The 21,799-nt window shown below is 42.9% G+C and overlaps 1 protein-coding gene across 2 annotated transcripts in view; it reads right to left on the bottom strand.

The window, feature by feature from the left end:
* The window catches only part of Prkar2b (protein kinase cAMP-dependent type II regulatory subunit beta), a 91,270-nt gene extending 82,156 nt beyond the window's left edge, over nt 1-9,114 (bottom strand). Inside the window, 1 exon segment of one of the 2 annotated variants that reach the window (NM_001030020.1) lies at nt 8,809-9,114. In NM_001030020.1, the coding sequence (NP_001025191.1) occupies nt 8,809-9,109 (301 nt within the window). In that variant the 5' untranslated portion in view covers nt 9,110-9,114. 2 annotated transcript variants of the gene reach the window in all.
* Nucleotides 9,115-21,799: the final 12,685 nt, after the last annotated feature.

Genomic DNA, 21,799 nt, shown 5'->3' on the forward strand with positions numbered 1-21,799 from the left:
TCATATTTCCAAAATATTTTACTGAGCTTCTGAAGTTTATGAAGGACTTATCTGGGTGGAACAGATGGAGTACTTATACTGTAAAGGGGGAGAAATTGGTACAAGGCTGGGCTGTGTGTCTTCCAGGACAAGAGCAGGTAGCTCACTCTTGATCTGTTCTCCCAAGCCTGTCACTGCAGGGAGTGCTGGAAATGGACCCCAGGCACCGCCAGGCCGGGGCTGGCCTAGGACCACAGCCATCAGCCTCAAATCCTGACTCTACCTCTTCGAGGAAGATGAAGCAACATGTCTCTAACAGTCCTAGTTTAGCAAGGGGCTGCAAGGGACCCCAGACATTAAGAATAATTATTGGTAAGTGAACAGACACCGTTGAAGATTAGCCCTCTACAGTGAGATAACTGAGTCACAGGTAAGGTAACCTGACCGTTTGAAAAGAACGCTTCCAGGATCTACTGATATTTAACCAAATGAAAGCCTTTTTCCCTGAAAGAAAGATCCCTCAACGTCACTCCCATGGACTGTTCTGTCTTGGAACAGCTGACATAAACTAAACAATGTCAGACCCAACCCAAACAGACACAGGAATAACTGTACACAGTATATCTTCTTGGCTTCCCTTTCATGTGGGATGTGTGTTTCTATTTTGATCTTTTGTCTTTTTTTTTTCTAATTAAGAAACATTTTTTTAAATGGCAGCAACTGGAGTGACTTTTTCAAAGTTTCCAAACATATTAAATTGCACATGGTAGAGCCTACTGCTGGAACATTCATAAATGTCTCACCAACTGTGTTTACAGCTCATTTTTTTTTAAAAATTGGTTTGTTTTCATTTAAACCTTGACCTGAATTTTTTTAGCTTCAGTTATTTCTACAAATTATGTAATGGAACCATCTAAGTCATTCTAAATTTCTAACACACAAAAATTTGCTCTCGTTAAAAAAAAAACTGTAATAATGATCACATCATAGTGTGGCTTTACTATGGGGTTTTGTCACGACAACTAGACAGTACAGACAGGGCTGCAAAAGACTAGAACATGAGCAAGCCCAGCGATCTGACATGCTCCCCACTGCCTCGTAAGCAGCTCGTGGTCTATTATTAACCTAAATGGTAATGAAAAAATAGCAAACGAACCCTACACATCCTAAAGCAATTCCTCTTTAGTCCATGCTTTTAACTGTGCCTTGTGCCCTAAAGACAAAAAAGAATTCATGCTATAGGAGTTAATACAAATAGCACACAAACTGACACTTTTATGAACAAGGCTAAACCTACACGCCTGGACCAAATAGGGACTTCTGCCTCTCACCTAGAGCAAATGAATCACACGCATGCACTATGAACAGATTCTTACAAAGGGATTAGTTCATAGATCCAGAGTAAATGTAACAGAATTATCATGTCTCTTTTTTTAAAAGGGAAGAGAGAGATTAAGGAAAGGGGGAGGGGAGAAATGTAAGGAGGGAGGAAGGGAAGGAGGGAGGAAGGGAAAGGAGTTGGTTCTTAGTAAGCTTTGTGGCCGGAGTGCACAATCTTAGCCCTCTGCTTCCCACATCCAGACATTCCTTTCCTTAGCAGGTTGTTCCTTCTGGAGCTCTGGACACCTGACGGAGAGAGACCCTGCAGCCAATTTCCTCAATCTCCTGTGATCGGTCCCTCCCCTCCTCACTCTGGGATGACCCATCAATCGCCAGCCTCCACTGGGGGCCTTCTCTAATGCTACTACTGCTGATAAATGGCCTGTTTAAGGGATCATAAATAAACTCCTAATAGACAGATTCAGTGTTCTCCTGATGGTATTTGAAAGGCTGAAAAGGAAACACTTTTTTTTAAAGCAGCTATAAACAAAATCTTGACAGCTGGAAATTTACTGGAACCCACGGAGTGGGCTCTGTGACAGTAAATAACCATTCAGCATTTACTCCTCTCTCTGGCACCTGAGCATAGCACTGCTGTCCCAAGGGAGATCGGTTAACTGTCTCACAGAAAGCAAGCTTGATTTTAACACACGCAGGTCAGGAAGCCTCCGCCATCCTTCAAGGCCCTGCCTCAGTTTCTCACAAGCATGCCCCGCTTCTCTTATTTCTCCCTCTCTCAGCTCTCTTGGCTGTTTCTCTCTCACAACTCCCTTCTGCCAAAGCACAGTTGTAGGTGGATAGCAGAAGAGGGGACTACTTCAAGGCCACTGATGCCCCAAATCCAACCCCTAAAAGCAATCCACTTAATTCTTGCAACCAAAATGAATCCTGACTTTTAACTGTTCTACTCTGAGCATCGAAAATCTTCCGTAATACTAACTACTGGATTACACTCAGAACTAAAACAATGCCTTCAATATTTTAGCGCCTGGCATGAATGATGTAATCCACTTTAGGATTTAAAGCTATCAACGTGAGTAAATTTCTCACAGCTGAAGGCCACACAAGTCTCATTACCACAAAAAGCCTCTTAGCCACAAACTGTGGGCCGAAGGCTACTACAGTTATGACTGTGCAATGTAGCTTCATGTTAAATCCCAAAGGGGGCTAAGCACCTCAGCCTTCCAAAAAGTAAAAAGACCAGACTGGCTTCCAAATAGAACAATGACAACAAGTATGCAACTGTGCAGGACTTTCAGCTAAGTCATTCAACGAGTAATCAGTGATTGCTGTATACACTGCCCTAAGGATCTCACAAACACTGACACTTATCCTTTTAACAACCTCATGAGGTTGGGACCATCAGAGCTACAGCACATCAACTTGCTTATCGGCATGGTGCTTCTCTACAGATGCCCAGATTTAAAGTTACTACCAAGATATAGCCTTTATGAACGTTTTCAAACCGACTAAACATGTTTGAAAAATTCAAAATACATTAAGAGGCTCTTTCAGGAGGCTGGAGAGATGGCTCCATGCTTAAGTACACTTGGTGCTTCTACAGAGGACCTGGGTTCAGTTCCTAGCACTCACATGGTGGCCAGCGACAATCCGTACCTCCCGTTCTGGGAAACCTATGCCTTCTGACCTGGATGGCGCCAAACCTGCATGTGGTAACGGATAGGTAGATGTGGACAAACATTCGCATACCTCAAATAAAAATTAAACTAATATAATTGTAAAAGGCTCTTTTAATAATTTTACTCTCAGTTGTACAAAACAACTGGAGAGTCGAAAATAAATGCCTTTAGTCGTGTGTTGTTGGTGACACATCAGGAGGCAAAAGTCCACGACTGGCTGCTTTGTCTCCTGTCTCTGATGGCCATATGGCACCAGAGGTTCTGAATGAGGGGTGTAGTGAATGCCTGTAATCCCAGCACATGGGAGGCAGAGACAGGCTGAGCTAAGGTTCCAGGCCAGCCAGGGCCAGCCCGGTAGTCAGCGCACACAGGGATTCCCTAGAGTGACTGTGAACTCAACAGGTAAAAGGAGTCAGCTGAGAACGGTTCTGCATGGTCTTATGAAGCCAGCAGATGACTCTTTTCTGCTTTCACTATCTGGCTTACAGGAAATCGGAGGAACCATTTCAGACAGGCTTCCACGTCTAAGAGTGTTACAATGGAAGCTTCTTCGTCCTCACATGCATCAGAAGTAAAGAACGTTTGCTCAAAATTGCATGAGAGCATTTCTTCAGGAACATTGCCATTCTTTTTCCTCCTTTCTTTTAGGATAATCTTAACTCCCTGAATCCATACCATGAGCACAAGGTCTAACTTCCCAATATCACAAGTCCTTAAAGACATAAAAAGCACCCCCCTCCCCACTGCTCATCCAGTACTGAGAGAGGGGTGATGTTGTCTTTGGTTGTATACCCCCTGGGAACCTGATCGGGCTAAATGGACAGTTCTAACCAAGGTCCCCGCAGATGGCCCTGCTTAAGTGGAATGGGTTATAAAACAAAACCACAAGTGACAAATGTGGGAAAGAGACTGATGGGGGTGATGGGTGTGGGAGGGAGGTAAGAGAAGTGGGCGGGGTAATTAGAATGCATTATACATACCTATAAAACTAGTTTTAAAAAATCTAACTGTATCTTGTGTGTTCTCCATATCCCCTTAAGCTGTAAAAATCAAAGTGAGATAAGGTTTTCCAACAAAGACTTCACATGTTTAAGAGGAACAAGTTTCTACTGGGAAGCAAGTACATGCACAATATATTCTCTCTCTCTCTCTCTCTCTCTCTCTCTCTCTCTCTCTCTTTTCTCTCTCTCTCCCTCTCTCCCTCCCTCCCTCTCCCTCTCCCACATACACACACTCTCCCCACCCCTTTCTCTCACACACACACATACACACACACACACACACACACACACACCCTCTTCCCCCTCTCTCACACACAGACACCCTCTCCCCCCCACACACACTCTCTCTCTCTCTCTCTCTCTCTCTCTATATATATATATATATATATATATATATCTCACACAGACACATACACTCTCTCTCACACACACACAGACACACACTCTCTCTCTCATATACAGACACACACACACCCTCTACTCTCTCTCTCTCTCTCTCACACACACACCCTCTCCTCTCTTTATATATATATGATATATATATCATATATCACACACACACTCTCTCTCACACACACACACCGACAAACACACTCTCATACACAGACACACACACCCTCTCCCCCCTCTATCTCACACACACACACATACACAGACACACACTCTCTCTCACACACATACAGACACACATACACTCTCTCTCATACACAGACACACACACCCTCTCCCCCTTCTATCTCACACACACACACACATACATACACACACACTCTCTCACACACACACACACAGATGCACACACACACATGCAAGCGTGCATACATCTTTGACATTCTTGCTGTATAAGGCTCTCCATTTTTTGGCTTGTGTACCTATTGTAATTTTAGCTCTTTTCCCCCTGCAACGGAGAAGACTGGTTCTATATATTGCTTAAGTTTCATCCCACACTGTCTGCTCTGCAAGTGACCCTTTGTCATTTGTTCTTTATCACTTGTCAATCCATCAGGGTAACTTGAACTATTTTTACTTTGTTTTTAATCACTTGAGAAATTCTGAGCAACACAAGATCCAACCATGATGATTATCTAATTATCACTCATTTTACTTCAAGTTAATATTGATTCAATGATTCTGACCTACTGTAAATCCATTAGTAAATTCCAGCTTTAGGAATACTGCCCTTATATAGAAGGGATATGCCTCAACAGGATTCGGCAGGCAGAGTAAATGCCAAGCTGTCTCCATTCTAGCTTCTGGGAGTTTCCCTAGAGAGAATCACCATAAGCCACTAGCATTCTACCACATAAGGTTGCCTGAAAGGCAAGATCAGAACACATACACACACACACACACACACACACACACACACACTACATAAACATGTAAGATTAGAAGTCAGATTAGACAGGAACTCTATCAACAAATGAAAGAATCCATGGGAAAGGCAAGTAGAAGTAAAAGGCCACCGTTACTGATCTGACACCATCTGTGGCCACACCACTGTGGCAATGGATCAATAACTACAGGTACCTGGCTTTCTAATTAAACTACCACATTGTAGGAGGTCAAGATTGGCCTTTACAGGAATCTAACAAGTACCAGTTTTGTGGTCAAGAACTTGCCTTTTAACCTCAAGCTATTATAATACGATCACAAAAGTGACTCACAAGAGAAGACAAGAGCCAACCATGCAAAGCCATACCAATACTGGAAAAAACCTGGGACACCCAACCTGTGAGTCAACCCACAGAACAAATTTCATTTACAAACTTCCTGATGATCTGCACCTCAAGGTCACTCAGACAGATGTAAAAAAAACAAAACAAAACAAAAAACAAAAAAACCCAGTTTTGCTACTTTGGGTTCTGCATATAACCTTGAACAAGTTAATTTTCCAAAGCCTTAAAGAAAATACATTAAGAATCGAGGAAAGTTTGACGTAAGGAACCAGCACAGGTTAAGTTGGCCCAGCCTCTTCTGACCTAAAAGACAAGAGTACTGATGAAGTCAGGCCCGCCTGTGCCAACTCTGGTTCTGCAACACACTGGCTATGAAACTTTAAATGACAGTCTCATTAGAGCTCCCATTCAGCTGAGAGGATGAACCAAGGCTTCCCCGCACGACCTAGCATACCACAAATGTCAACAAATGGCAGCCCCTTCTCTAACCATTGATAAGACGAGAAATATTATGATCACCATGATCCATTGCCTAATGGCTTTCAAAGTATCAGGACTGTGGGTACCAGAAAAAACAGAGTTGTTTGTTGACACCCCCCCCCAAAGTATGTCTTACCTACTCATAAGAGCTCCTTATGAAGGGTACTAAATAATGTTATTTTCTGAATCAAACTTCAAGCTTTGTGTAAAATATGAAAGTCATTGATCCTGCTACCCTGGGCTGTGCCACAGGGACCGTTGTCATCCAACGCTTACTCTTTCTCTACTGTGCCAAGAGAACAGCCCAATGTCTGCTGGGTTTTCTTCAGCATTCTCCTGCATGTAGACAGAACCTTACTAGGTTTGTGGGTTTTGGGTCAATTCCACAAACTTTCCATAAATGGTGGATCTATCTTGATATATGTGTGTGTGTGTGTGTGTGTGTGTGTGTGTGTGTGTGTGTGTGTGTACATACATACACTTATATACAGATCATATATATTCTTCCCTATGACCAGGTTTGGATAAATCATGGCCTTGTACAAATTCAAGCTCCAGAGAGTGCACTTGTTTAAAGGGCTGTTTAAGAAAAAAGATCCAGATGATAAGTTGCCCACAAAGTCTGAAAGGCCATTCACAAAAACAGTCTGACAAGCATTTTGAAGCCTATGGTTCTTTCTAAAACTGATTCTCAACACAATTTACTTCTAACACAATGAAAGTGTTGGTTAGAAAAATATAAAGCTGCTCCAGTTGAGGTTATACCAAGGCCAAAGTTTCAGCTATGCACATGCACGTAGACATCTGCTGAATAAAGATCAAACTGTGTTACTGTCAAGAAGTTTTAGAACCCCTGGAGGTGGAAGTGTTTAAAGGCAATTGGTTAGGCATTGATTACAACTGACCTTGAGTAGTTTTTTTTTTTTATAGAAAAGATGAATATAAAATGTATTCGTATGGGAATATAAGCCTTCATGAAAATATCCCTACCGCTTACAAAAGCACTTCTTCCTTCCAATGTGCAAGATAGGCATTCTTATAAGGAGAGATTAAACCAACGCAAAGTGCTTCAAGAGAATTAGATATCATTGGGTTTGACTGTATTAACACTATCTTCTAAAGAGCACAGAGGCTCTTTACCACGTCCCCTCGCCTTGCTGCCTCCCAGCTAGGACACGAGTCCCCTTCCCTTTGTGCACTGCTTGACTAGATGTGCATCCCCGTGTCTCAGATACATAGCATGTGCACAAATACACATACAAGTATTAGACGTCACTGTCCTTTCTACTCTATCTGTATAACATGCTATTTAGTTCTCCTTCCTAGCAGGACAAGCATTTGATTTGGTGTGGGAACAATTAATACTACGGTTACCCTGGTCTCAAATCACCCGAATGCCCCAAATTAAAAATTTAAATAGCAATCTTTCACATTCACAGAGCACTACATCCATGGTTTATGTGTTTTAAACAAGCTAAGAATGCATTAATTTTATAACCCATTCAACATATAATTAATTCTACAAAGAAATGAAAATATTCCTAGGAAGGGGACCTAAGGGAATGAAGTGAATGGTACTTCAGTGTTTTCACTGTATGAAATGCATTGTGGACCCACAAATCACCAAGCAGTATCAACAAATAAAACCTGCATGCACGCTCGCCTTACACCACAAAGGAAAACACTTGCACATTTTGCACACCACGGCATTTCAGCCTGGGTTCCTGCAAAACATATGATTTGGTCATAATGTGTAAACATGCGTGTGTGTCTGGTGTGTCAGGGAGAGGTTGGTAAGCATAAGGGGTGGGACTCGCTAAAAACAGCTATTTAAGAAACCTTTCTCTCCCATTCATTCTTTCTAGCTTCAGTCTCTGGCGTGGTCTTTAGTTGCTCACTGGCTTTTTCATTAAGACAACCAACAAAGCTCTTAGAACTTCCCATGGTGCTATTTTTCCCACACACACTATAAAAAAAAAATCAAAATCATTCAATATATATTTTGTATCTTCTTTAAAGGAAATTGGCTTATTTCCTCATTCCAAAGACCCCCTAGGTATCAGGCTAAATATGATCCTTTGTTACATGTCCAAAAATATCTCCACCACATGGTATTGGAAAAACTGGAAAATAAATTATTCGTATTCCAAGAATGTCACAGCTATTATCGTTAATTTGTATTACCTCGGCGAGTCCGATTTCACACTCTTCTCACTGATTCCTACATGGTTCGCCTTTTCTCCCTGAACACTCCATTAACAAATCTAAGGGCTGAAAGGAGGACACCAGGCGCCCTTCATGCACAATGGTACTCTCCAAGCCTTTGACATCTTCAACCACGGGAAAGTTAACCTTCTAGCAAGATGCCCACCCCAAATCGCCCCGGGGAGAAAGGTGACAGAGGGGCAGCGGGAGCGCAACCTCTTATTTCTCCACCTCCAGAGAAAGGGAGAGCATGACAAGAGAGCTGAGTAGGAAGGTGGGCGAGTGGGAGCGACCGAAATGGGTGCTGAGGAGGTGGGCGGAATGGGAAGGTGGAGAGCACCGGGAAGGTAGGGAGCTCAGCACAGGGTTCAAGAGCAAGGCGGGGTTCGAGAGTGAGACGGACGTGGCGGCCAGGGCTCAGGGTGCGAGGGGTCCGGTCCTCACCGTTGAACGCCCCTGCTTCCGCGGCCTCCTCCTCTTCGCCGTTCTCGGAATCGGAGCGCATGGGCTCCTCGGCGAAGTTGACACCCTTACTGGGGGTTCCGCCCCCGGCGGCTGCGCCCGCGTCCCCCCAGGTCCTGCCCTCATGGCCGAAGCGCGCGGCGCCCTTGCGCTCGTTCTCCTGCTGCAGCCGCGTGAAGTGCTGCAGCGCGAACTCCAGCAGGTCGGCGGGCTGGTGCCTCAGCACCTCCACCGTGAAGCCCTGCAGCAGCTCCGTGAGCCCCGCGGGGATCTCGATGCTCATCCTGCCTGTGCACGCCGAGGCGCCTGGACGCCGCCCTCGCCTCCTATCCGCGGTCGGGTCTTGGGCTGCGCGGCCCCCGAGCGAGCGCCCCGGGCGCTACGGGCTGCGAGCGCGGCGCACTGGGCCCCCGGCGAGGCTGCTCCGTGCGGCGGCGGCGGCAGAGCGAGCACAACCCGGGGAGGGTTGGCAGCATCTCCAGCTCCTCCCGCTCCCGCTCCCGCCGCCGCTGCACCGCCCCCCCCCCCGCCCGGCGCCCCGCCCCCGCCCGCGCGCCCACGTGATCCCCGGAAACCATGGCAACCCGGCGGGCGGGAGCGCTGCCGCCTCTCAAGTGGCCTAAGGGTGGAGGCAGCGGGCGCCTGGGGCGTGGGGCCGAGGCCGCGCGCTCCACCTGAGCTCCTTGGGCAAATCCCACGCTTCTTTCTGCCCAGCCCACTCAAAGCTGGTGCCGCGCCATTCGTTCTGAAACTTCAGCCTCCACATTGGTGGCTTTTTCTTTTCCTTGAATCCAGCGGCAAGAGAAATGCGCGTGGTGTCTTTTGTTAGTCACACAGCCTTACCTATATCCTCTTCTGGATATAAGATACTGCCACTTGTTTGTTACATGTTCTTTCACTAGGTTTTAGTCCGCCTTTTAGCCTCGGAACTGTGGTGATAGTTTGCCTTACTGATGCTCTGCCTTGCGGGCTTGGTGCATTTCCTACTGGTTACTGAGACAAAGGCCTGCATTTACTGTGAAGCACTTACCGAAGTTAGTTGATACCTTTCAGACAGGATACCGGGAAGTCAGGGCAGATAGTCAGACAACAAAGGGTGTGTTGCCTGATTAGCCTCTTGTTGCTTATTTTTAAAACCTTTCCTGACATTTTGAGTCATTTCAATTAAATCTCCAAGATTCGAATATAGCAGCATAAAGAAAAGGAGAACTACACACTTGTGCTTTTTAAAGAAAGCCCTTGTCTTTAAAACGAGCCTATTCTGAGAATTTGGAAACAGAAAAAAATATTATCTTTTGCCAAATCAAATGCTGTTTAAATACACATACTTCACTTTCTACGATGCTCGTTTCATTGTTAAAGCCGTCCAAGTGCAAACTCACTTAGCTATTCTCTCTTGAGTTTTATTTTATTCCCTTAGTTATTCTCAATTTCCTTTCTGTCCACACAAAATAAAAAATGTGTGACTCACAAAGCCCAGAAGCTAGAAATAAGAAAATACCATTTCGGGGCTGGGGATTTAGCTCAGTGGTAGAGCCCTTACCTAGGAAGCGCAAGGCCCTGGGTTCGGTCTCCGAAAAAAAGAACCAAAAAAAAAAATACCATTTACCATTTCACTTTATTTTTTAAATGCATCTTACCCATTTGTTTACAGCGTTTATCTTGTACTTTTTCAGTGCATTTCTCAAGTTCAGTTTCTTAACCTCATGATAATAATGCCATTAAAAAAATAACATACTTCTAAATCGTAATTGTGGAGTGTGTAAGAAATAAACTCAGACAATGTGGTGATTGTCACAGGACGCCATAGGGAACATACTATTAGTCAAGCTCCCAACCATAATGTTTTACAGATCCAATAATCTAGGATGTATTTCTATCATTTATAACGATGTTTACATTATGATGACCATTGCTCAGATGCAGCAGAAAATGCAAATCAGACTAGTTTTAAGATTTTATTTCTCTGACTCGTAAAGTGAGCTATGGAAGGCCTTTGTGCTACTCAATGGCAATTAAGGATCCACACTCATTCAGGCTCACTGCTGTGTGATTCTGACTTTATGGCTGTTCCACCACCAGTCACTAACAGGAAAGTGGGAAGGAGACGGGAGCATCCCTCCCACAGCAAACACTCCTCATCTTTTGGCTAGAACTTTTGGCCACACAAATTTTATATTTTCTGAAAGTGAGTAATGGTGACTTCCAGCCCCTGGGCTCTTCCATAAAACAACTTTGCAATTCCTAAGCCCGGAGTGGAGCATGAGTGGGATTGTGACTGCCTTGACCAGTGGTGATGTTAGAACACTCTAGCCCTCTGATGGGTGCCCGGCCAAAGTTCTGATCCATGGAGTTGGTGAGCACTTAAAAAAAGGAGGAGGGGAGTTGGGGATTTAGCTCAGTGGTAGAGCACTTGCCTAGCAAGCGCAAGGCCCTGGGTTCGGTCCAAGTCCTGTAAAAAAAAAGGAGGAGGTATATGTTAGCCTTGAAATTTTGGGGTAGTTCATTGCACAGCAATAGCAATTGCACACCACAGTGGGGAGATTGGGGGAAGACATTCTTTATTTTGAGCAGTTAGGTGCAAGCAAATGCTTAGAGATGGAGGAAAACCAAGTCTGGGGACAATTATTAGTCTCTGCCACGATGGTTGACACCTTTCCCAAGGCGGGAGGAAAGAAGGAACTCTTCTTCCATACATTAGCAAGAGTGGCATTTTCAGTATCATCCTCCAACATGGGTTTTTAGCTTCATAGATTTCTTATAAGAGGCATATTAGATGGCCTGCTTCCATTAGTCACAATGCCGGGAGCTCCTGTAGCTTTCGAGCTGTAGAAGTGACTCGGGCATGAAATTAGTAATTGGATTAAATGACCTGTTGTCGGTCTCGCATTCTGGGAGGTTTCCAAGAGTATAATACTAAGAGCAGATACGTTGGGTTTAAACCGTCTTTGCCATCAGCGCTCTAATAGTTTTTGTTTGTATCAAGTCTTAAGATAATAGCCATGACCTGAAAAAGAAAAGGCTTCTTTCCCATGTTCTCATTATGCTACTCAAGAACTGTTCTCAGAACAAATTTTCACTTCTCAAATCCTGTCCGGGCTTTTAATCACCACCACATAATCTTTGAGACAATGTTTTATGATTTCCTTCATTTTAAAGATGCTTGCTTTTGAATGTTGGCGAGCAATGACGGCGTCTTTTAGGGACGACTCATCTTGAATTCTTTAAAAGAACATCATTGCTATTGATTCTTTGGTTGTTGATTTACAAAGCAATTTGCACTCGTTTCTCAGAGGATCAGACTAGAAGCAGTTGCAAAAGAATTTAAATGCTCAGCACCAAAATGCAATAAAAATGCTACCAAGTCTATTTCCGCATGGAAAAATTGGACAGAGATGCCAAGTCGCTTAAATACAACTGCTAAGACAAGGCAGTACCAAGGACAAGCCAATAGTTTGGACAGGCTTTACATTGCAGAATAATGGCTCTGGCCAACTAATCACTTAGCATTTCTTATCAATAGTTATGTGTGTTTTGATCAAACAATTCTTGTATGAGAAATAAATATGCACTCGTAGAAAAAGGAAAATGGAAAGAGAGAAAAGTATGCATACAGGAACTGTGCTTGCCCAAGGCCTTGGTTTTTATACCTTCAGCATTTCATCAATGACTCTGGTTTTGTTATATCTATCAAAGTTTTCAAGACATCAAGTCCAACTAGATGGTCTTGACTATCCTGTAGATGACCTGACCTTGACTGTAGTGGTCCAGTAAGTGCAGCCACTGCGATGGAGGATAAAGATGCAACAATATCCATACTTGACAAGACCTGCCTTGTCTACTGAAAACAGTCTTGACCATTTGGATTATAAATGTTATAGACAACTCACAACCCGTTTGCCAAAAGATAGTGACCTCACAGTCTGGAAATCCTAGAGTTTGGACCAATCAACGTAAAATGTTGAATCTCTAGATACAGTTTTGCAGGGTTATTTCTAGAAGACTAGGAGGTTCTCAAGTCCCAGAAGAATCTGATTTTCTAGAGGGCTGATTGAAATAGTGGTACACAAGACACGCCCCACTTTCAGATTCAATAGAAGTAAGGTGGAGCTTAAGAATTTATGTGTTGTGGCAGGTGTGGTGGTGGTGGTGGTGGAGGCATGGTGCTGTCCTGGTACAGGACTTTGGGAGGCAGAGGCAGGCAGATCTCTGAGTTCAAGGCCAGAGTGGTCTACAATTCGGTATCAAAAAAAAAAACAAAAAACAAAAAAACAAACAAACAAACAAAAAAACCAGCAAAACAACACAAATAAAAAGACTCTTACTTTGGTCAGATTAAATGTAAACTCCTTCTGTAATTCTATTGTTCAATGGATCCTAAAAAGTTAAGGTGATTTTTGAAAAGCATCCAAGAGTCTGTCCTTAGACATCACATTTCACAAATAAATGTGAGTTTCCTTTTGAAGAACAGATTGGGCATACATTTATCTCTGCTTTTTAAAACCCCCACCAAAAAAAATAGTTAAAGGGGTTATAGGGGGAATAGTTATAGGGGGAATCTCATAAGCAGAAAAATAAGAGAATCCCAATAAAATTAAAGTAATTGCTTTTAATTTACTGTCTTAAAAGGAAAAAAAACTCTGGCACGTGCTCGAAGATGTTATACTACGTTGAATAAGCCAATCCTAAGAAAATAATACTGTTTGAGTCTACAAATACAAGGCAAGTAAAAATCATCAAAATTTGTAGAAACAGAAAGAAGGGCAGGTTGCCAGGGGCTGGGGACAGCAGAAGGCAGACTTCTTGTTTTAGTGGGTAAAAAGCTTCGGTTTTACAAGAAGAAAGGGTTTTGAAACTGGTTGTATAACAATGTGAATATATTTAACTTCTGGGTTGTAGTCTTAAAATGGATAAAGTAGCAATTTTGCATACTATGTTTATTTTGTCAGTGAATTAAAAAACATATTCTATTAATTCTTTAACAGTGTCAGAAAATGTACTTTGAATTTTGATCATATGTACTCTCAATTCCTCCCTTTACTACTCTCAGCTCTCCCCCAACATGGCTACATCTCCCCTTTCCTCACGGTTAATTTTTGATGGAAAATTTAATACGAAAAAGACAGCAGAGAAGAGACAAGAGCAAATGAGAATTGTCTACTGGGATTCTGAACATACTTAACCAAACTAGAGAGTGCAGAGGTGTGGCAATGGCTGGGGGATCAGCAAGAGGGAGCCAACAGGGAGGACCACCTTTGTCTCACTGAGCAAAGCACTGAAGCGTTGGTACCTACTTAGAGGATAGAGGTGCCAGGATGGGCAAAAGCAACAAGGTGCTCATGCCACTGCCAGTCTCCAGCCTCTGAGTATTCTAGTAGGTCAGTGACTCTCCCTCCTCCTCTGACCCACCAAACATTATTATTCCTGCAATTGGCACCTCTCTTCGACAATTTCCTTGCTGACTAAACCATTCTAAGGCAAGCTGACTGGGATGTCCTCTGCTTCTTGCCTCCTGCTAGTCAAGCCCTGAATAATCCTCTCTCCTGCGTGGGAGTGCTCCTTGCTTCTAACCAATAGAGTGTAACAAAGGGGATGAATTAAAGTCTCAAAGCAGTTGGTTTTCAATTAATCAAAAGGGAGATTATCTTGGACCTGACTTAATCAGGGGAGAGCAATTAAGAAGGAGCAGGTTCTGTTGTGTTAGCTTAATGTTGGAGACAGTCTTGCCAAGGGAGCCCACAGAAACCCTTCTTCCCCTTAACTCACAGAGCATCACCTTTTCTCTGGTCTTTCACTCAACCCAAAACTGATATTTCCATCCCTTACCCTCCTGCCCTCTAAATAATGAAGCACCCAGACATCTTTGTCTGCACTCCCTGAGTGATTCTATAAAAACCCAGCAGTTCTGACTGCCATCTCTATTCAGATGACTCTTGGGGTGGCAGTGGAGAAGGACCACTGTAGCTGCTACTTGGCAGGTCTAGGTATCGTAAGGGTTCAATGCAGGAATAAAGGACACATCGCAGGAAGTCGTGAAGGAGAAAGAAAACACGAGATCATGTGTTTGGTCATGTCCATCTCTGAAACAGTCTGGGGGACAAATAAGCAACAGAGCCGGGGGAAACTAGACAATTGAAAACAGTGCGATCCACTCTGGAGAAAACAGTTATCATAGAATACTTCATAGCTTAGCCATATGTAGCATTCCTATAATCATAAGGTAAAAATATGAGTCTGAAAACCAGCAAAAAGAATAGTATGACATTCTCTCTTTCTCTCCCTTCCTCCCTCTCTCCCTCTCTTCCCCTCTCTTCCCTTTCTCAACACACACACACACACACACACACACACGCACACACACAGTGTGTGTATGATAGTGTACGATTTTGAACTAAAAACAACAAATCCTGATATTCTGTAATGTGTAGTCAATGAGAATTCCAAACTGGAGAATTAAGAACAGCATACAGTCTTCAAAACCATGTCACTTAAACAGCAAGAGAAATAGCTTATAGAAATAGCTTGTGAGGCCTTGGGAGAAGTAGGAATGGTATGCTGTTTGACCAAATCAATTTCTACAGTAAGGATGAGGTTACGAGGACCCCTTCATGGCCAGGTTTATAGAACCATAAAACAGAGATATTGCAGTTTCTATAGTGAGGGGATTGAAGTGTTTGTTGAGTGGGAAATCCCCAGTTGCATTTTCAAGGTTAAGGACTCACTTTTAGCAGGCCAGGGCCCGTATGGTACTCTCTGAACACCCTTCTGCTTTTCTCACTCAGTCGAACATTTATGAAGCACTCCTTTGTTTCATAACACCACATTCTATTTCAGTAGTTTCCTCCTTTGCTCAGCGCTGCTAACAGAAGTGCCTCCATTGCCCTGGAGAAACTCAAGATTCCCGGGTGTAGAATTCGCTTCCTAATCTGTATCCCCGTGGGGGTAGAATGTGCCTTGTTTTGTGTGCTTGGCCTTCTTAGAGTAAATGTGTGCTTTGTTTGGAAAACAGTTTGCCATTTACCCTACTTCAAGGTCATAGTATCTTTTGTTTGTTGAACTGTGTGGTCCACTAAACTCTGTTTAGTCTTTCTCATGGGTATATATCAGAACACAAGGGATCCTTGGGGGGGGGGGTGTCTAAATCATGTCGTATTTACCATTTTGAAGATAAACTTACCTTTTCCAGGGTTTTTCAGTAAGGAAGTTCTAGAGTCATAAAAAACCTGTAAGCCGTGTCTGCACAGCACACAGAAATAGCTACCTTCTCTTACTGGAACATAGCATCTTCTGTCAGCTGCACGGTATACCCTAATGATTTTGTTCATGCATGGTAGTCTGTGGTGGCATACTTTGGCAGATGGCTGCAAAGTACATAGGATTTATGTTCAGCTTTCAACCACAAAACCCTTACCTCTAACTGCTGGAAGTTTATGGATGGCTCTGTTACCTACACCTGAAATTCCACAACCCATTTGTTTGAAATGAACATCAAGCTTTGTCCCTTAGAATGATTCCCCCACCCCCTCTTTTATTCTCTGGCTCTGTAAAAGGCACCATGACATCCTGACACTGCCCTAGACTCTCAAAGCCATTGTTGACTTTTGTGGACCACACTGCTGAGTGGATTAGCTGTCATGTCCTGTTGAGTCTATGCCCTGTGTCCCTAATGTCATTTCCCATCTTAGTGAGCTCGTGCTGATGTAACAAACACCATACATGGGGCGGCTTCGACCTCAAAAATGTATTTCCTTATCATTTGGGGGGATAGAAGTTCAACGGTAGGGTGCCTGCCTGAGCGGATTCTGGTGGGGTTCTCTGCTGACTTGCAATATGTTTGCCTGTCTCTTTCATGTTATATGTACATGGAGGGAGCGGTCTAGTTTCTCCTCCTCTTCGCAGGCTACCAGTACTGTTGGCTAGGCCCTTATCCTTGTGGCCTTGTTTAACCCACCTCCACACTAAAAGCCCAGTTCCAAATAGGACCACGAAGAAGAGAAAGGTTTCAGTGTGTGAATTTGGAGGCTGTGGGAATTGACACAATTTGGTTCAAGACATGTCCTTCAACAGGTCTTTGTCACTTTCCTACAAGTCTGCGATCTCCTAATTAGCCCTCTTATTTCCAAGTCTCTTTTATTGCTACTTATGCATTACTTGAGAAACCTTTTCTAAGTTAGTTACTTTTGTTTACAACATTTTCTGCTTAAACAGAGAGAGAGAGAGAGAGAGAGAGAGAGAGAGAGAGAGAGAATGTGCCACAGAAAGAAAACCTCCTATGGCTTTCTATTACATGGAGGATAAAAGCGATCTCACAATTATGAACCATAAACTGATTATGTCTGATTTCCCAGCTGTAGCTCAAACTCCCCTTACTTCATTTATACCGCCAACACACAGGAGCACTTTCACTTCTCTGACCAGTGCTTCTCAATTTCCTACATCTGAAATGTACCATGTCTGTCCACTTGGAAATTTCATCTGCCTTGCCCATTCATAAATCTGACCTATGGTCCAATGCGACAATACAGACAGCCTCATGATTACTTCTGACCAAAAGCAATCATTTCCTATTCTGAGCATTCACTTCTGTTTTTTTTTTTTTTTTATTTTACTTGTGGAAAAATTTAGTCTGTCTCTGGAAACTAACTAATCGAAAGAAAAGAGCTATTGCCTGGCTTGTTCATGGTTGCAGGAGGATTCTCTTTCTTTCTCTCTTTCTTTCTTTCTTTCTTTCTTTCTTTCTTTCTTTCTTTCTTTCCTTCCTTCCTTCCTTCCTTCTTTCTTTCTTTAATAAACGTATTTGTATTTAATTTTATTATTGGTTATTTTACTTATTTACATTTCAAATGTTATCCCCCTTCCAAGTTTCCCCTCTGCAAACCTCCTATCCCATCCCCCATCTTCCCTGCTTCTATGAGGGTGCTCCCCTACCCACCTATCCACTCCTGCCTCACTACCCTAGCTTTCTCCTCTGCTGGGACATCCAGCTTCCACAGGATCAAGGGCTTCTCCTCCCATTGATGCCAGAGAAGTCCATCTTCTGCTACATCTGCAGCTGGAGCCATGGGTTCCTCCATGTGTACCCTTTGGTTGGTGGTTTAGTCCCTGGGAGCTTTGGGGGGAATGTGGTTGGTTGATATTGTTGTTCTTCCTATGGGTTGCAAACCCCTTCAGCTCTGCAGGAGGATTCTTACAGGACTTTTACAAAGTAGATAGAGAGGGAACCATAACTTGAGAATGGGGATTAGTATATTTCATACTCAAATGGACACAAAACAATCTTTTAAATTTCAAGGTAAGTTAATTGAAATTACCTTCTCTTTCAAGCACTTGGTCATTTTATTTGTCTCAGATTTTGTCATAATACCTTATTGGAGAAGGGTTTTTGTTGCTAAGTATTTAAAACTATTGGTTTTATTCAACATCTTCATTTTGAACACGAGAAAAAAATAAGGACAAACAGAGATTCAAATTGGCCTTCCCAAGGATTTCCAGTCACTTAGTGGTAGAATCAGGATCAGTAGAACATATGCACACCTCATCAACTACCAGTCTACTTAGTAACCATACCCTCTTCCAAGATGCTACCTTGCTAAAAGTGAAGAGAACCACTTTGAGGAATCCTAACAACTCAAGGAACACCTAGGGTTCCATCTTGGTGAATCTTTTTCTGTAGACACTGCTGGCACAAAGTCACAGCTGTTGGAAGAATTTTGTTTTGTCAGGAAATATGTTATTCGCCATAGACTCTATCAGAATAAGGGTGCTTTAGAAAGATAGATACTTTTTAAAAAAACACATGAAGTTTATAAAATATAAACAGATACCGAAAGAGGATTTGAACAAATAGTGTTGTTTGGGATTTCTCGGTGACTGTGAGCGAGATATTTAGAATACCAACAACTTTATCTTCTACTTGTGTGCACTGGCGTGCACGATAAAGTTAAAAAAAAATTGAGGTGTCAGAAACTGAATCTAGAGCTTCACAATGCTAGCCAGGCATTCCTTTCATTGGAACTGTCCCACCCGCCCCCAATCCCTCTTTTTTTACTTTTTATTTTGAGATATAAGGTCTCCTTGAGCTGCCTAGAATGGCCTTAAACTCACTCAGTAGCACACACCGGGCTTGAATTTAAGATTCTCATACCTTTGACTCTGAGGAGCTAGGATTAGAGACCTCTACTGTCAGACCTGGCTCTAAAGTCAATGTTATACTAGTATTTCTAACTGTTGCTACTCTTTGATTTGTTCTCTTGGAGGTTTCGCTTAAACCATGTCTTACATTCACAAGGTCTCCCCCAAATGTGGAAGGGTTGAAGGAGTGTTGGGTGCTGGCAAAAGTTTTGTTTGTACTGCAAAGCTACTTCACAGGAGCAGTTCAGTCTCCATAACCACACAGCCTGCCAGGACTCCTCTATGCATTTAAATAGAACCTGTCACTTTTAAAGAGAGCCGTGGAAACACCTTGGGGGACACACAATAATCCAGAAAGGATGCAAAACTTTCAGGTAGGTCGTCGGGGCTTGAGTTTGTCCTCAATGAGGACGACAGTACTGTTCCGTGGATACTATTTAATGGACCAAGTTATGTGCTTAGATTATATTTCCCAGTTTTGTTGCCTATCCTAATGCATCAGAAATATTAATGCTGAGAGCTGCATCGAGAAAATAAATAAGAATAGCCTTGGAATGCAACCATTTCCCAGGATTAAACAATATGGAGACTTAGATGTTTGGCATAGATTAAGTATTTCTTGTGATAGATGTATGTAGTGGCTCTCTAAATGAGAGTACACCGTGGGTTCAATGTTATTTATAGTACTTTCTCTGTTCTAGGTGTCATACTAGGTAGGGGCTTATCATTAGGATAAAGCAAAAATGCTCCTGTCTTTATAGTCAGGTCGGGAAAATAGGCATAAAGCGAGTGAGTAGGAAATAAATTACTAAGTTATGAGGGAAAACAGGGTATTATAAGAGAATACCCTGGAAGACTTCCCCGGGGAAAGGTGATTGGAAATGGTCCCTCTGTTGATTGCTGGTGTAAGGCTTGGCCCGCCATTGTTCCCCATTAGGTAGAACAGTAGGGCAGCTTTGGTGAGAGCAGATGATACCATTATGCAGCGCTGGCTGGGATCCATCATCCCCACCCACCCAAAGCAGTTAGCAAAACATAGCCATTTTCCATAGGGCTGCCACTTCTAAAGCTCCTCCAGCTCCACACGGCTTGCGGGGTTGGTTGGTCATCCCAGATGGCTTAATTGCATAATTGTGAGAGCCTCTAATGCTAACGGGAAATGGAACACGTGTCAGCATGACTCATGAAAAACTATAGTTGACAGTATTATTTTTTTTTTACTCTTAAGCTAACAATGCTTTACTTGTAAGTCTTATACATGTTTCCTTTTAAAAGATTCAGGAGTTTGTTTATTAGAAAGGGAGAGGAGGCAAAACATTCTTTATCAAATGTCAATTTTTCATCGTCGACATGTATCAATGTGTATCTTAAATGAGATTCTCCTTGTTTACAACCATGCTTATCAACAAACATAACCTAAACATGAATATCTCTACCTATTCACTTTAATATTTTTGTAATGAACTCTTTACTCATTAGAGAGAGGTTTTCTCCCCAAAGCTTAGTTGCACTAGTATGGGGGAGGGGGGGTTCCTTAACGTTCTAAGTGATTTCTGTGTTCTTCCGTGATGCTCACTGCCACACCTGTAAACTGCACCGATCCATTTTCCATCTCTAACTTTTTATTTATAAATAACAGTTCTCTGAACGGAAGAACTCTGCTCTTCATTCAAAACAGAAAACTGTAGTGTTTGGCTTTCCATTAAGAAAAAATGAACTGTTTCTAAGCCTATCCATCTTCCTACAAACTTGGACCGTGAACATCTGGTTTTGAGCTATTTTCCTACTGAGGCATGATTATAGAGAATCATTGCTTTTATTGCTGTGGTAAACAGCATAGCCAAAATCAACCTGGTAAGGAAAAGGTTTATTTCATTTTACAACTCGCAGGTCACACTTGATCAATCGGAGAAATCAGAAACTCAAGGCAGGAACTGATGCAGAGGCCGCAGAGGAGTGCTGCTCTCTTACACAGCAGAGGACCACCTGCCAGCGGTGGCGCCATTCACAGTTGGCCGGGCCGCAGACTTGCGTTCAGACCAGTCCGCCTGAGGCATTTTCTTAATTGAGGTGCTTTCTCCGAGAAGACCCTCGCTTGTTTCAAGTTGACAAAAAACTATCCCGCACAGGAATCATAGAGTTATAGACCTTCACCTTGTAGAAAAAGCCAGCACTAAGAGAAGCCAAGGGTCTTTCTTCTAAAACAACAACGAAAACAATTGTGTTTCTTTCTACAAACTTGATCTCCAAACACCGGAAGTGTCTGTTTCACTAACTACCAACTTCCGAGAGCAGTGACGTCACACTCCGTCTATTCTATCCCTGCAGTAAAATGTGTCTCAGTTGGTCCATCTCACAACTTCTAAGTGGTGTTTGAGTCTGCCACTGTCAATCCACTCGTGTCACCCCACCACTGCCAATATTCTCTAACTTACACTAATGTATTCCTTCAGTAATTTAAGCCTTTTCAGCCTTAGAAAGCTTGACTATGCCCGGTGATTTGTCATGCCGGCACAGCCTAGGCCTAATGAGTGTTTCTTCTTTGAGGCTTCAGAGGAAAGCCCATGAAGCCCGTAGGTAGCAGGAGCTGCGCAAAAGCCAGCGAGGAAGAGAATAACTCCACTTCAAGCTTATTCTCAGATCTCTTTGCCTCTCTTAGTAGAATTGGATACTAGATCACCTCTAAGGTTCCTTATAGGTGCAGGCTTGCGGTTTTACTTGCGTCTGAGTAGAAACACCTCGGAACCATGGTAATTCAAAACTCCAGAGCAAGAAAACTGCTGTCTCAATAGTCTCTTTATTCAGTGGCTCTTCAAGTTGCACTTGTTGTTTTAATTTTTAA

Source organism: Rattus norvegicus, chromosome 6 (genome assembly GCF_021556685.1).
Source record: "Rattus norvegicus strain SHRSP/BbbUtx chromosome 6, alternate assembly SHRSP_T2T, whole genome shotgun sequence".
Taxonomy (NCBI): domain Eukaryota; kingdom Metazoa; phylum Chordata; class Mammalia; order Rodentia; family Muridae; genus Rattus; species Rattus norvegicus.